The sequence below is a fragment of the Cicer arietinum genome, chromosome 3, assembly GCF_000331145.2.
Source record: "Cicer arietinum cultivar CDC Frontier isolate Library 1 chromosome 3, Cicar.CDCFrontier_v2.0, whole genome shotgun sequence".
In the NCBI taxonomy this organism is placed as follows: domain Eukaryota; kingdom Viridiplantae; phylum Streptophyta; class Magnoliopsida; order Fabales; family Fabaceae; genus Cicer; species Cicer arietinum.
The window spans coordinates 55997495-56014943 of record NC_021162.2 but is presented as its reverse complement, the minus strand read 5'-3'; the positions used below and the strand labels follow the sequence as shown (position 1 = coordinate 56014943).

The 17449-nt window shown below is 31.1% G+C and overlaps 2 protein-coding genes and 1 long non-coding RNA gene across 4 annotated transcripts; 1 reads left to right on the top strand and 2 right to left on the bottom strand.

The window, feature by feature from the left end:
• The first annotated feature begins 1911 nt into the window (after window positions 1–1911).
• Window positions 1912–4374, top strand: LOC113785717 (uncharacterized). 2 transcript variants are annotated; one of them, XR_003471843.2, is made up of 3 exons: window positions 1921–2736; window positions 3514–3607; window positions 4218–4374. It is a non-coding gene; the product is annotated as an uncharacterized lncRNA (long non-coding RNA). The 2 variants fall into 2 exon arrangements; XR_003471842.2 differs by having other exon boundaries at window positions 1912–3607.
• Window positions 4375–8301: 3927 nt separating this feature from the next.
• On the bottom strand, window positions 8302–10935 carry LOC101494346 (fructose-1,6-bisphosphatase, chloroplastic). The gene is made up of 4 exons (XM_004492335.4): window positions 10414–10935; window positions 9636–9860; window positions 8794–9300; window positions 8302–8547 (listed from the first exon to the last, which is right to left on the bottom strand). Exons 1-4 carry the CDS (start codon window positions 10834–10836, stop codon window positions 8476–8478), a joined length of 1227 nt encoding a protein of 408 aa, XP_004492392.1. The 5' UTR covers window positions 10837–10935; the 3' UTR covers window positions 8302–8475.
• A 5018-nt stretch (window positions 10936–15953) lies between these two features.
• On the bottom strand, window positions 15954–16937 carry LOC140919513 (uncharacterized). Its single transcript, XM_073365626.1, has 2 exons — window positions 16501–16937; window positions 15954–16393 (listed from the first exon to the last, which is right to left on the bottom strand). The coding sequence occupies exons 1-2, from the start codon at window positions 16898–16900 to the stop codon at window positions 16368–16370; spliced, it is 426 nt and encodes a 141-aa protein (XP_073221727.1). The 5' UTR covers window positions 16901–16937; the 3' UTR covers window positions 15954–16367.
• Window positions 16938–17449: the final 512 nt, after the last annotated feature.

Sequence of the window (17449 nt, the reverse complement as noted above, 5' to 3'; positions counted from 1 at the left end):
ATATATATATTGAAAAAAATATATATATATGAGATATATATATATATATATATATATATATATATATATATATGTATATATATATATATATATTGTTATTTAATTATATTATTCTAATGAATTCTAGATCTATAAGGCTCCTTCGTTGATGACTTGAAGCAGTTACAGAAGCAGTTGTGGTTAACCTTCTAAAAATCATTATGAAATGAAAAAAATAAGAGACACATATATGTGTATCAAAATAATTAAATATAAATGCACTTTTAACTCTTTAAAGATTTCAATTGTTTGAGTTTTTGAACGGTTTTTGAACTTTTATTTTTATCAATTTTTTAATTTTATTAATTGTATTTAATTTATTTTATTACTAATTCATGTTTAATTGTTTAGTACTAAATTAAGTTGTAAATTAATTATATGAATTAATAAAAAAAAATCACAAAACTAAACTGGTCTAACTCATTTAGATCTTTTATAAAGAAGCAACATATTTCTTCCCTCACATATGCAGATAAATGGTCAAACAGAAAACACAATTTCAAGAGCAATAATAATTGACAGAAAATTGAGAGAATAAAAACCACGAGATCTAGTCCAGTAAAAACTTCCACCAAAATAATTAATGGGTAAGTCTCCTAACTAACAACAGGGACATAAATCAACAATAACCACCTTATAACAACCTTCCACTGACGTTGATATGTCAAAGTAACTTTCAGAGAAAATAAAACTACTAAGACTGTATATTAAAATAATAAACTCAGCGGTAGGAATAACATACTAAATTTATAGATCAAACATAGCAAGTTTACTACACATCTGTTACCATCATCGGAACCAAAATCTTTCTTTTTCTTCTCTAGTGACAATGAGCAGTTGGTGAAGTGAGTGATTCAATGAGTAGTTGGTGAAGTGAGTGATTCGATGATTGATATTATATCCGATTGATCATGTATACAAAATAACAACCATTCATTTGATGATCAATAGTTAACATTACTCACTCTATTCTCTCAAGTAAATGGCGTATATAATTTGTGAAAAACTAGAAACTCTCTATGAAGATGTACAACTCAATAAAATCACTTCAATAAAATTAGAAAAACCACTTCAATAAAATCAAAAAGGTTGAATAAACCAATTCCACATTTAAATATATTTTACATGAATTGTATTAGTTAACAATGTTTTACTTTTTCTTTTGTACTAAAGCAAACCTAGCTTATATATAATTATTCAAAATCTATGTCTTAAACATTCACAAATTTTTTTTGCTTATAATTTTTTTCAATCACTATTGAAGTTTCTTGACCATGTCAAATAATTATTTGAAAAATTCCAACGCACATGCGAATAAATTGTTTCAATATTTTGAATTTAACAAACTATCACCCACGAATGAATATTATAATGTATCACAAAACACATAATATTATTTAGTGCATGCTTAGATCGACTGTGGGATTGACAAAATTAGGATGAACATATAAAATGGAAAACGTGAAAAGATACATAAATTTATAAATTTAATGCTTCAAAACTAATACAAATTATATAAAATGAAGAAACATTGTAGCTAAATGTATAACTTTAACAATAAAGAAATACATAACTATTTAAGAAACATATTATTAGAAGAACCACTTCAATGAAATCAAAAAGCTTGAATAAAACAATTTCTGATTTAAATATATTTTGCATGAATTGTATTAGTCATCAATGTTTTACTTTTTCTTTTTGTACTAAAGGAAACTTAACTTATATATAATTATTCAAAAATATATTTACCTTTAAGTACATAAACATTTGAATGTATTCTACTATAAAACAAAATTAACATTACTTTTAAATTATGTATTATTATTATTATTATTATTTTATATTCAGTAATATATTAAATTCTACCGCATAACTAGCAAATTAGTATCTAGTTTAATATAATTTCTAACTACCTTAACCTTAGTCGACTAATCTTTTTACTTTTAGTCGATACCCTTTTCGCATTAAAATGGATAAGCGACCTCAATAGTAGTCGAGAAAATTTGACTATATCGAATTCAAATAACTTATATTGGGATCTCTTCTGGGTGTAAAAGGTACATCAAAAGAGTTATGATGAGCTTGAGTGAAAATTTGCTTGAAAGTCGGAGTGGATGAAGTTGAATGTATGATTGCATCAACATTGTGATCGATTGATAGGCCATACATGGACAAGCGCAAACCTAGAGTTAGATCACCGCAAAGGGGACATAGGGGAAGAAGGTGTCTGAAGACACCTAATAATGATTTAAATATAAAAAGGGTTTTTGGTTTAGTTCAATGTGTCCTAATATGTATTTAATTGAAGTATAATGTTTCTTTTGGTCCTCATTATAGTACGAAAGGAAAAATAAGAAAAAAAGAAACAAGAATGAACTCTAATTACAAATAATATTTTTATATGAAGATCTATTCTAAGGTCAAGTGATCAATTTCATTTGTTGAAGGGACAAACATGATACATCGACGTACATTAGAGTCACTTATTAATTATTATAATGAAGGGTTTCTTGCATTAACATAACTCCTAAAAACTTTTTAATTGAAGTAAACATAACATTAGGTTTTTATTATAAGGTGATCAAACAATTCTCTACTTGTCAGATAAAAAGGTAGAACAAAATGGCTAAAACTCTCAAGGTTGATTACACTATGATTCTTTTAGTGTCCCTATTTCTTCTTTAATCACCACTAGTGGTAAGTTCATTCTCATATTTTCATGTTATACAAAATCTTCTATTATTTTTAAATAACATTTCTTTATTAGTATTTTATATTACAACAGAACAGATTTATAAGTCATTCTATGATTGTGAAACATATTTGTGTCTCACTTCTATCCTCAAGCTAGTCAAGCATTGCATTAGGGTTTTTTGTAGATGTCATAGGTAACACCTAAGTTGAAACTCATTTCTTTGTTAAACATAGCCTTTAATTTTCTTTACTCATCCTAATGTTGTTTTTCTTATATATGATTTTTCTCATATTTTTTATATAATTCTTTCGAACTTTCAATTTCCTTAATAGCTTTATAATCATATAAAAAATTTATTAAGACTTAGGTGTTTGATATATCATCTAAAAAATTTAGAAATTAAGTTTAGACTTCATGGGAGGAGAGTGATTTATTGAGTTTTACACTTTGGGGTGTTGTCTATAGGATGTCTTCGTACAACTATATACTATATTGACCGATTACTTGATAGTTTTGTCTTTGCGAGATTGCACACAATACATATAATCTAGAGGGTGTTGCAATTTGCATATGACATAAAGCATAACCTCTCCATACAAGTTTTCCTACATTAGTTTGGCACCACATCAATTTCAAGGACTGCATTTTGACCATTGAAAGATCATCCATTTATATCATGTGATATTATATTGTCGTGATTTTTGTGATCATGTTAAATATGTTTCATGAATGCATGGTCATCTATTTTTGACTTATTCATTCATTTTACATGATGTAAGATCTACCCACGTCTTCTGTGTCTCCTCTTATTATATATTTGTATGCAAACTTTGGTGATGACAAGAAATCAATAGAGCTTGTGGAATACTAGAGGTTTGTACTTAGCTTAATTATATTTTGAGTTTTTTTAATATTGTTGTATGAGTAGAGATTCGTAAACTTCAAATACAACTCTAAATTTAATTACTAGATTTAACGCTCTTTGCATTCCTCAAGATTTATTGTTATTATTTGTTTTATCTTATAACTCTCAACTTCCGAGTTATAAGGTTATGAGATGTTTTATTTTATAACTTTCACATTATTTTTTTTTTTCCATCAAAAAGATATGTTTTGGTAACGTAAAAACAAGCATGGGTTTCCTTTTTGTTTTGAATTAGTATCTTCATATTTAATTATCAGTTTTTATTCATTATCTTATTTACAAATATTAAAAAAAAAGTAGATTGTAAGTGTAAAGTCAATTATATAGGTTGACATTTTTAACTTCTCAATTTCACTTTTCATTTTTTTAATTTTTGTTAATCTATATAAATTATTTCAAATATTTCTTAATTTTTCATATTTTTGATTTTCTTTCCTTCGTGTCTCCATTCTTCTCACTCACTTTCATCATTTATAATATATATATATATATATATATATATATATATATATATATATATATATTGTTATTTAATTATATTATTCTAATGAATTCTAGATCTATAAGGCTCCTTCGTTGATGACTTGAAGCAGTTACAGAAGCAGTTGTGGTTAACCTTCTAAAAATCATTATGAAATGAAAAAAATAAGAGACACATATATGTGTATCAAAATAATTAAATATAAATGCACTTTTAACTCTTTAAAGATTTCAATTGTTTGAGTTTTTGAACGGTTTTTGAACTTTTATTTTTATCAATTTTTTAATTTTATTAATTGTATTTAATTTATTTTATTACTAATTCATGTTTAATTGTTTAGTACTAAATTAAGTTGTAAATTAATTATATGAATTAATAAAAAAAAATCACAGAACTAAACTGGTCTAACTCATTTAGATCTTTTATAAAGAAGCAACATATTTCTTCCCTCACATGTGTAGATAAATGGTCAAACAGAAAACACTCAAGAGCAATAATAATTGACAGAGAATTGAGAGAATAAAAACCACGAGACCTAGTCCAGTAAAAACTTCCACCAAAATAATTAATGGGTACACCAGAGTCTCCTTACTAACAACAGAGACATAAATCAACAATAACCACCTTATAACAACCTTCCACTGAAGTTGATATGTCAAAGTAACTTTCAGAGAAAATAAAACTACAGCGGTAGGAATAACATATTAAATTTATAGATCAAACATAACAAGTTTACTACACATCTGTTACCATCATCGAAACCAAAACCTTTCTTTTTCTTCTCTAGTGACAATGAGCAGTTGGTGAAGTGAGTGATTCAATGAGTAGTTGGTGAAGTGAGTGATTCAGTGATTGATATTATATTCGATTGATCATGTATACAAAATAACAACCATTCATTTGATGATCAATAGTTAACATTACTCACTTTATTCTCTCAAGTAAATTTCTCACTCTAAACTAAATCTTAAATAAAACTCTTAAAAACCTCTCAATCCCAAGTCCATCGTAAGTCATAATTGTTGGGTATTGGACTTCATTCCTATGTGGAAGACATATCCAACTGTCTCACTTATTCAAGTAGAGAGGGTCTTGGTAGGATTGGAAAGAGATACTATTTTAAAAGAAAAAAAAAAACATCCACCAAACAGATAAAATAGAAGAGTTAACTTTATTCCCGATTTTGACAAACATGTCTCAAAAAAACATCAATTGTGCATTCCTTAACTGTTGGATCGGACTGATGTTTGGACATCAGGTTCACAACATATAGGTTTTCGTTTTACATGTGATTTGAATACCTTGAAATTTTATATTAACCCTAATTTATTTTTTCAATTATGAATCCTTCTTTTGAAACTATTAACAAAGATTGATCATTCAATGAAATATTGTTTTATTTAAGTTATTTCTTGGGTTAAATATGTTTTCAGTCCATCTACATTTACCAGATTTCAAACTTTGATCCTTTTAAAATTTTATGTTACCAATTTTAATCCATATTATTTTACAAAAGTGTACGTTGCACGTTTCAAGAGACTCTTTTTTATTACATATCATTGATAAAACTTTAAAATATCATTAGTTTAATAATTTAACTATTTAAGCTTGAATCCTTACTAATTTATCTATAACTTCAAATTAATGATTAAATAGTCAAAGTATTACGTTAATGATGTTTTAAAGTCTTAACAATGACATGTCATCAAAAAATAGTCAATTAGAATATTAGACGTGAACTTTGGTAAAAAAAAAATAGGGAATAAAATTCATAACCGAAAATTTAGAAGAAACAAAATTAGATGAAATATTTTAGCGAGACTAAAAATAAAAGTTGGTATATTCAGAGGAACTAAAAATATATTTAATTGATTAATTGTTAGATGAATCATAAAAAAAATATATATATATAATTTTGTGCAACGGTCCAGATTTTGATCCAAAATATAACTTAAAAATACTTAGTTTTTAGAAAATTACAATAATTTTTTTTTTGAAGTAAAAATGTCAAACTTACAAAATGTTTATTCATACGCTAAAATAAAATAAAATCTTTTAACTCAAAGTTATAATAATATTATAATTAAAAATGAAGAAATTCCATTTATTCCTAAAGGAAGGAAATCCTTTTCTATTTTTAGTATTTTTAAAAATTTGGTTATGAAAGATTAAAATGAACTTAAAAATATTGTGGCAAATTTATGATTACAAAATAGTCTTAAAATCCATTTTTTTGTCCCACATTCGTCGTGCATCGACATAAATCACAACAACTAATCTTGAATCTACTCGAAGTTATTAGCATCTAAAATTTTGATGTAATGGCCAGTTTTTTCCATCATCCACATCAAGCCAAAATAAATATATGAAAAAGTGACACAAAACAAATAAATGTAAAAACTCTCAATTTTAAAGAAAATAAAACACAAACAGTAAAGTTGTGTAACAAAAACATATGCATGCTTCTAAAATCTATATGATCATGATATAAACTTGTCACTATGACAACTTCTATACATGAAAATTACCCATACAACATAGAAAAATAATCTGTCACGATTGAAACTTACACGAAGATGCATATGTCATGATACATATAATAGAAAAATTAAAACTTTAATACATATAATATAAAAATTCATAATTTAGTTCATATTTATCATAAAAATCAAAACTTTAATACATATAACATAAATATTTGAATTTTATTTCATAAAAAGTCGTATATTACATATCAAATTAAACAAAAAGGTTTTTATCATTTTAATTCATTACCCTAAGTTTATTTCTTTTAAAAGACGAGAAATGACGATTATCTATTTCATACCATCTAACCAATAGACTCACTATATTTGAAAGGAGCAAAAACCCTATTTTGACTGTTTTTCTTCATAACACAAAACTCTAAGTTCCACGAAATTGTTTGCAAGGGAAATGAGTTGCAAGTTTTCAAAGTAAGACTCCAACATAGAGATTGAAGGGACCAGGATGAAATATTTGAAAAAAAATTATGGACATAACCTTTCCTTTAGTTCCATTAAAATGAGGGTGTTAAACCTAATTAGAAGATTCTTGAATGAACAACAATGTTGTGGTGGTAAAAAGAGTGGCGTCTATGGTTCCTATTGTATTTTTTTATCTAAAGAATATTTGTTTGTAAAGGATTTGTGAGAAATGGTTTTATTTTTTGTTTACTATTTTGAAGTGTAGGAGAGTTATGGACTTAAGAAAATTTAAAGAGAGATAGATCGGTATGAAAGAGTGAACTTGAGAGAGGAATAGAAAGGAGACAACACAATTTTATGTTAACTCTAATCATAAAAAAAATGATTTAAATCAAGGGAATTAAATTAGTGTGTAGACTAATCTAATGTTTCCTGTAACACATGAGGGGTAAGGGAGACAAATAGGGAGTGAGATAAGAATTAAAAGGGGATGATTTCTTCCGGATTTATTTGGTCAATGCATTCGAGAAAGATTTTTCTATCCACACAAAAAAACAAAATCAAAATATTCTTCCTTCTCAAGAAAGTTGGCACCCATTTTTTTCTCTCTCTAAGGTGGATGGAACAAAATATCTTATGTAAGAGAAATCATGCATATGAGTTGGGTCACACTAAATCTACAATCTTCTAGACCAATCTCTTTTTTGCACCAAGATAAAACAACAACTAAAATAATAATAATAAACACAAACAAATAGTTATCCCTAAAATTTGAGACACTTTATTTCAATGCCAAATACTTTAAATTTGTTATTTGTTACGTGTGACTACCTTTTTTTTTTCTCACTTGTGCTGATTTCTATTTCTAATTTTATATCGTGCGGCTGCCTTATGTTTTAGACTTGTGAGATTTTCCTTTCGCATAATCTCTTTTACAGGTAGTTTGTTTAGATCATTAGTCTTTTGAATTGTTGTTACTTTAATCTCCACTTGTTGTTTTCTGGAAAGGCTTTGGAGGATTTGTTTGATGACGTGGTCAAACACAATGTAACTTTTTAGGAGGTCCTTCAATTAGGAAACTAAAGTTTGGAATCTAGAAAAAATTATTTCAATATCTTCGTCTTCTTCTATTAAAAAGAGTTCATACTTCCTAACTAGTAAATTTGCTTTAGCTTCTTGTACATGCGTATTTATTTCGTAGTTGAGAACCAGAACATTAAAGATGCTTTTTGTTGTTTCTTTATTGATGCCTTTTTTGAACTCTTTGAAGGTGATAACATTCATCATGAAAGTTCTGGCTTTACGATACATCTTAGATTGTTTCTTTTAACAAGTTTCATTGAGCATATGCTTCATAAACAAGAAAACTTTCTTTCCATCAGCATATTATTTAAGCTAAGTACTTTTCCACTTTCTCCACCTCCTCTGTGCTTCCAATGTAAAGTGGAACACGCTGATGAATCTGTCCATAAAAGGAAAAGATTAAACACACTATCCATCATATCATATTAACATGGTTTCGAAAAAAAAGTTCGCAACCGCAATTTGGACTGTGACATCAAGTTATTTGATGTCTCTGTGACTGCAACGCGACTGCAGTTGATGTTGCGTCTGTCGCATTTGACTGCGATTCTTTACAATATCAAAGATTGCAACATGACCGCAAATGTGAATTAAAACCTCAGTTATAAAGTCAATCTACACTTACTTCTGTAGGTTGAATGTCAAGTATTCTCTGATGACCATCTGAACCTTTTCCACCTGCTTGTTCTACAATGAAGCTCATTGGAGCACACTCATATAGAAGCCTAAGCTTCCCATTCTTGCTTTTCTTGTCCTTAGGGTATCCATAAATGCCACCATATAAAAGTGTCCTATGGAAATCACCTACCAAACTACCAATATACCTTGCAGAATAAGGCTTGCCACTAGGACCTGGATCCTTGAGATCACTAATGTATTCCTTCAAGTTTTCATCCCACAACTGATAATTCCCTTCATTGAAAGAATATATTTTTCCTGATTTTGGTATCTGAAGGTTTTCTTGAGTCAAAACAAATTCTCCATACATGGGATCCAATGTAAACTCAAACACTCCTTTGCCAATAGTTAGAACAAATATTATTGAGCTAGAATACATGCAGTAACCAGCTGCTAGAAGGTTGCTTCCTGGTTGACACACATTCACAATGCACCTTTGTTCTGTTGAGTCAAGCTGAAATTAACATATGCATTGTGTTAAGTCATGAAATCGGTCAACATTCCATTGCTTATGTTATGCTGCTTCTTTTTCTATTTTGCTTTATTTTGTAGGTTTCAATATAATTTTAGTCTGTATAATTATAACGTTTTCTGATTTTAGTCCCTATAAGTTTTTATGTTGATTTAATTTCTGCAAATTCAAAAACTATCGTTTTTAGTCGTTGCTGTCAGATGGCCCAATAAAATCACGTTACGTGACGCAATAAACTGACACTAGGGACTAAAACTAACCGAATTCTAAATTGGTTCTTTTAAAAAAAAACAATGAATTTCCAAGCGTGCACTTACTGTGGGGTCATCACCAATGTCAGCAAGGCATTCATCATTGGGGCTGTAAATCCCAAAAATGGATCCAGTTGAAACAGCAGCATCAATATTAGATGAACCATCAAGTGGATCAAATACAACAATGTAGTTTCCTGAATAACTCTCTTCTACTGCCACTGGCACATCCTCTTCCTCTGATGCTATTATCCCTGTCCTCCCACTTGACCTCAAACAATTTGAGAAAACCTGAACAAAAAATACAAAACAATTCATTGTTTATAAATATTAGTAGCTACCTAAACAAACCTTTAAATTTAAGTATCTATAAGTTTGGTTAACAATGTGACAAATAAATCTTTCTAGTACAACAGTCCTTTAGGATAAATGTTTTTGCAATTTTAACTTGGGAAAAACATATTTGACAAGAGTTTTTAAAGAGTCCACAATGTTGAGATTCAAAGTTATTGCAATTGAGACAACCTTAGCCGCGATTTTTTTTGCAATATCAAGCATTGCGACTCGACTCATATTCAAAACCATATTGAGTTATTGAACAATAAAAACCAACGAAAAATGTAATGTAACAGAAACAAATTTCCTACGGTAAGTAACTGCGTCACACAGTTATTAACCTCAACCTCTGATCTTAAATCAACGATCGAGATTTTTAAACATTGAATTAGTAAACATAGAATATGAACCCTCTGGTCTCAAGTCAATGGTCCAGATTGATTACAATGTAATATAACTATGTGCTATTACTACTGCAGAGAATCCAAATTCTTAATGTAACACTAACCTCATTTGAGACAACATCAAGTTTTTTCTGGTCTTCACCTTGAATATTTACAGCTCCTTGAACACCAGTGAGGTTAGAAATATTAGCTCTTTGAACCAAAGAAGCAATTTGTTTGCAAGCCATGGAAATACTAGAAAGAACAATAGTGAGTTCTGCATCAATAGTCCCTATTTGTTCTTGTTTCAACAACCAACTAGTTAGTGTTATAAGCTCATATCCACTTCTAACTTTCTTTGTCTCACTAGTTGCTTCTCCAACAGCCATGCATCTAACTCCTGAGCCACTCACATGTTTTTTTCTTGTACTTGATAGAACAGATTTTGTGTCAAAGACACAAAGTTGAAAGGGACATAGACGTGAGGGAGAATAAGGTTTTGAGAATATCAATTGAGATGATGCTGTTGCTGCTGCCATTGCAACCATGGTTAATGAAAAATTCTAGATTTTTTGTTGTTTATTTTTGCAATGTGTTGTTAATTACTAGTGGTGAAGTTGGACGGATGGATTGTGTTGTAAGGTACTGATGGAAAGAGATTGTGAGGTCTATATTAGTGGTTTGTGATACTATTATTGGTCCCACTTATCTTCTTCATATCATTTTTCCTTTTTGTGATTCATATTCATTGAGGATTCCAATTGTTCTGCCACGATGGATTTCTTGTATTTTCCAGCTGAGGTCGATGTCTATTGAGTGTAGTAGTTATAGTGTTACCTTCATTTACTTGTTTTTGATCGAGTTACCTTGGTTTTTACTTTAGAGTGCTCGCAGCCTGGTTTGATGTTGGATTACAATATAAAATATTTATGCCTACAATATTAGATTTTAAATTAATGTAATATTTGATTTTTTTTTTAAATTATTTCATCTTTATTACAATGAGTGACATAGTTGCATAAAAAGAATGTCTTAAATGAGTGTCGATTTTAAATTTTTACTGTAATATTAATTATTTTTGTTTTCAATTGTACTTGCTAATTAATACCATATACGTCATTCAAAAGTCATATATTTCAATTTATATTTTTGTTAACTGTAAATACATTAATACTAGATAAAGTTAATTTAATAAATTATCATTATATTTCTTTCATCTATAGTCACTCCATATTTGTATAAAATAAACTATTGTTGTTAATGGAGAGAGTAATACACATGGTCCATAATAATATATGTGATCATTTTTGGACCCTCATTTAATAATTTTTTGCATCGTCCCTACACAAGTCTAATATTTAATACTTATTACTCGAACTATACTTGGTTGGGTTGATTGGATATTGGACTCCTTCAAAAATTGTCCAACTTTTGCACACCCCTAATTTACTTGTCGTATATGTCATCTATTGGTTTGGTTGGTATAAGTTTGGACCGCGAATTTGGTTGGATTGATTTGGATTCTAGTTTTGTTTGGTTTTACATTAATTTACTTGTTAAATGTGACCTCTATTTCAGTTTAGCAAAAATTACTGTTTTAAAATAAATTTAATTTTCCATTTTTAAGATAATTTTAATTATTATTGATTTCGATTTTAGTTTTTAATTATTATTGGATATACTACTACTAAAACAAATAATTCTACTTTATATTATGTTAGTAGAAAATCAACCAATAATTAATAAAATTAATTTAGCAAAATGTGTTTTTTTTTTAATATGTGTACAAAAGTATTTTATAATATTTATTTTGAAATAGAGGGACTATTCACTTGTGGAATTATTTATAGACTTAATATAGTGAGTATAAACTCAAGACTCAAAGCTTAATAACAAAAATATATACATTATTTTCCTATGAGTCAATTCTTTATTAATTGAATCAACTTTAATTGATATATTTACATGTTTATTGAGTAAACAAACCCTTCGTGTCCATAAGGATCACATTTGCAAACAAAATTTATTTTACATTTTATTTTTTATTATATTAAAATTAATATATTGTAACATTGTTTACTGTTAACTATCCATGTCAATTACATGATGAATAACCAAAGGCGGAAGCGTACCTGTGGGAATTGCCATTAATGAAATCCTGGGATGATGATGATAGAGCCAATGGGTTGAGTGATCTTCCTCAGCAAAACACCCTGAAGACCTTGCTCTCTTGATGGGGATAGAGAGAACCAGAGAGTTTTCTCCTTTAGGGTTTTGAAACTGAATAGTCTTGTTGTGTTTGCCTTGGGGACCATTACCCCTATATATAACTGTTATTAGTTATATCCCAAATTGCAGTATTTCCAATTCAGCCCCTCATTAAATTAGAAACTGTCTGGTATCTACACTATTAATTTTCATAACTATTATGCTCTTTAGCTATAAACTATTATATATTATTTGACCCCTAGTTTATTGGCTAATTATATAATGACCCTAACACACTTTATTACTTAATTACATATGTGACCCATAAATCTTACAATCTCCCACTGGTCACACATGTATCCTTAGGAGTGTGTTAGACTTTATGACGTCAAAAATGTCATTATAATTACCTTGAGTATAATCCAAATTGTCCCGTCCATTAATCATATCAGCACATGGAACCAAAGAGGCTTTCGTCATAATAAGCATAACTAAACCCATCAATGATCACCCGTACTGACACAACTAAATGACATAGACCCATTATGAAAAGTGTAGCATGAAAATTACATGAAGTTGGTCAATGCATGTCAATTTTCAACTGGTCCTACTTTATCGAATGAGATCATACCATAACTTAAATGTACAAAGTAACCAAAAACTGAATACTTTAAACTTTATTTCTGATCAGAAAGTCCAAATACAATGTATTTGTACTTTACAATTAAACATAGAACATGAATTACATAATGGACGAAACTCCCACTAAAATCAAGATTCCTCAAGCTGTAGCACACTCATGTGAGCAGTGTGCTCATGAAAGACCTTGGGTGGTAGACCTTTAGTGAGTGGATCCGCAATCATGGAGTTTGTCCTTAAGTGTTCTATGGATATCTGTCCACTTTGTACCTTCTCTTTAACAACTAGGAACTTAATGTCAATGTGCTTTGACTTGGTTGAGCTCCTATTATTGTTAGAATACAGGACTGCTGATCTATTGTCACAATACAACTTGAGTGGTCTTTCAATCCCTTCAACTATTTGCAGCCCTGTGACAAAATTTCTCAGCCAAATGCCCTGGTCAGATGCCTCATGAATTGCTACGAATTCTGCTGCCATGGTTGATGAGGCAGTAAGACCTTGCTTGGCACTACGCCAAGAAACTGCTCCACCAGCTAACAGAAAGACATAGCCTGAAGTTGATCTTAAGCTGTCTTGGCATCCCGCAAAATCCGAGTCAGAGTACCCAGTGATCTCTAACTGGTCTGACCTCCTATATGTGAGCATGTAGTTTCTTGTTCTCTTCAAATATCTCATGACCCTCTTGGCTGCTTTCCAATGGTCAAGACCTGGATTGCTTAAATATCTGCCTAAAATCCCTACTATGAACGCTATGTCTGGACGCGTACATACTTGGGCATACATAAGACTCCCTACAGCTGAAGCATAAGGGATCTTTTGCATTTCTTGAATTTCCAAACTTCCCTTAGGGCACTGTTTGAGACTAAACTTGTCTCCCTTAGCAACTGGGGTGTCCCCTGGTTTGCAATCCTGTAACCCAAACCTTTTGAGAACCTTATCGATATAGCTCTTTTGTGACAATCCAAGAATACCTCGAGATCTGTCTCGGTGTATCTGAATTCCTAATACAAAAGAGGCGTCACCAAGATCTTTCATCTCAAAATGCTTTGATAGAAATTTCTTAGTTTCGTGCAACATGCCTATATCGTTAGTGGCAAGCAGTATGTCATCAACATACAAGACCAGGAAAATATGTCTGCTCCCACTGAACTTATGATACACACAATCATCAACTGTATTCATCTCAAAACCAAATGAGAGAATTACTTGATGAAATTTATGGTACCATTGACGAGAAGCTTGTTTTAGCCCATAAATGGATTTTCTTAGTTTGCACACCATATTCTTTGGGTCTCCCAACACAAAGTTTTCTGGCTGCACCATATAGATCGTCTCATCAATGTCGCCATTGAGAAAAGCTGTTTTTACATCCATTTGATGAAGCTCCAAATTAAAGTGAGCAACAAGAGCCATGATTATTCTTAAAGAGTCCTTCGATGAAACCGGAGAGAAAGTCTCTTTATAATCAATCCCTTCCTTTTGAGTATAACCCTTAGCTACAAGACGTGCCTTATATCTCTCCACATTACCATTGGAATCCCGCTTGGTTTTAAAAATCCATTTGCAACCAATGGGTTTCTTTCCTTCAGGTAATGGGATAAGTTCCCAAACTGAATTGTCTTGCATAGACTTGTACTCCTCATTCATTGCTTCGATCCACTTATCTGAACGAGAATCTTGCATGGCTTGATGAAAGTTGACTGGGTCGTCTTCCGTCATGCCAACATTTTCCTCTACCTCATTGATAAATACTACATAATCATCCGAAATAGCATTTTTCCTTTCTCTAGTGGATCTCCGCAATGGAGCTGGCTCTTGAGGCACTTGTTCTTGAGGATCTTGAATTTGATCTGGATTTTGTTCTTCCTGAACAACCAGATCATCTTGAGTTTGTTCAATAATGGGAAAGTCAATTGGTGGAAGAATCAGTTCTGGAATTGTTACCGATTCTTCCTCAAAGACAAAATCTTTAACCTTAATCTTCCCCCCAAACTCAATATCCTCAAAGAACGTTGTCGTTCCCGTCTCAAAAATTGTTCTCAAATTAGGATCATAAAATTTATAGCCCCTTGATTTTTCTGAGTACCCTATAAAATAGCTGCTAATTGTTCGGGGTTCAAATTTCTTTTCATTCGGCCTATAAGGCCTTGCCTCAGCTGGACATCCCCAAACATGAAAGTGCTTTAGGCTAGGCTTACGCCCAATCCAAAGCTCATAAGGTGTTTTAGCCGCTGCCTTAGTTGGTACTCTATTAAGAATGTATGCTGCTGTTTTTAATGCCTCTCCCCAGAGTGACTCTGGCAAGGTGGAATGACAAATCATACTCCTTACCATATCCTTAAGAGTCTTGTTTCGTCTTTCAGCTACACCATTCATGTTGGGTGACCCCGGCATAGTGTATTGTGGGACGATTCCCCATTGCTCTAGGTATTTGGCAAATGGCCCCGGACGTTGTTCACCTGAACCGTCATATCTGCCGTAGTATTCACCACCACGATCAGATTTGACCTTTTTAATTCTTTTATTAAGTTGATTCTCAACTTCTGCCTTAAAGGATTTGAACACGTCTATTGATTGGGACTTTTCGTGAATTAGGTAAAGGTATGCATATCTAGAATAATCGTCTATGAATGATATAAAATATTGTTGACCATTCCAAGAAGGAGTTGGAAATGGCCCACAGATGTCCGTATGTATTAATTCTAAGACGTCTGTAGCTCTATATGCGCCTAATTTCTTATCTTTAGTCAGTTTTCCTTTAATGCATGCTACACAAACGTTAAAGTTTGTGAAGTCAATGGAATCTAAAATTCCATCTGACACAAGTCGTTCAACTCTATTTTTGGAGATGTGACCTAGACGCTTGTGCCAAAGCACTCCTGAATTGAAATTGTCAATTTTTCGCTTAGTACCACGTGATTCCACACTCAAGGTTTCATTATAGTTAGCCACAATTTCCAACAAATAAAGATTATCATAACCAGAAAGTAAACCGGTTCCAACAACATTCGAATTTAAAGACAAAGTAAATTCTTTATTCCCGAATGAACAATAATATCCTGATTTGTCCAAATAAGAAATAGAGACCAAATTCCGTCTAAATGACGGTACAACAAAAGTGTCTTCTAAAATCAAATAATGACCGGAACTTAATAATAATCTAAATTTTCCTATGGCTTCAACTTCTACCTTCTTCCCATCTCCTACATTGTTGCATCTTTCAGTATCACTAGGCTTTCGGAAGTTCAGGCAACCCTGCATTGAAACACTGATGTTAGTAGTTGCACCAGAGTCTAACCACCAAGTGTTTCCAGGTACTGAAGCTAAATTAACCTCAGAACACACCAAAGACAAAATCATACCTTTCTTAACACACCAAGCGTGATATTTGGCACAATCCTTCTTCACGTGTCCAGAACTCCTGCAGAAGAAGCAGTTGTTATCCTTAGTCTGCTTCTTTTGTTCTGGACCCTTAGCAGCAGCTTTGTTCTTGGGCTCCTCAATTCTTTTCCTTTTGCCCTTGTCTTTAGAGATGCTAGTAAAGTGAGCACTTTCAGTCCTATCTTGCTTCAGCCTGTCCTCTTCTTGCACACATAATGAAATGAGCTCATTAAGAGTCCATTTCTCCTTTTGACAATTATAAGTCACCTTAAATTGACTGAATTGTGAAGGAAGAGACAGCAATACTAAATGAATGAGTAAATCATCTAACAACTCAAGCTTTAGACCTTTAAGCTTAGAAGCAATGTTGGACATCATCATAATGTGCTCTCTTATATTTCCCTTGCCTTGATACTTCATGGAAATTAAATTCTGAAGCAAAGAACTTGTTTCAGCCTTATCACTTTTTACAAAGCGTTTTTCCATCTCAACAAGGAAATTTTTAGCTGTATCTATCTCATCCGAGACAGCACCTCTAAAGACCTCAAGAATGCCACGTTTTATGATCATAAGACTTATGCGATTTGAGCAATCCCATTTCTCATACTCTAATTTTTCTTCAGAAGAACTAGAGTCCTTAAGAGTAGGGGGTCGATCAATTCTTAATGCAAGGTCTAGATCCATGCAGCCAAGAACAATCAAAATGTTCTCTTTCCATTCCTTAAAATTTGTCCCATCAAGGACAGGAATAGAACTCAAATTTGCAGATATGGAAGCAACCGATGCTGTGAATTAAATAAAGAACGAAACTTAGAAACTCACATTATAGGAAAATAAATCAATAAATAAATAAATACATATGTTCAAATCATGGAATTTAACCCATCTCAAGATACCCAGTGCACCATTGATGTCAAGTCTTTGGACAGT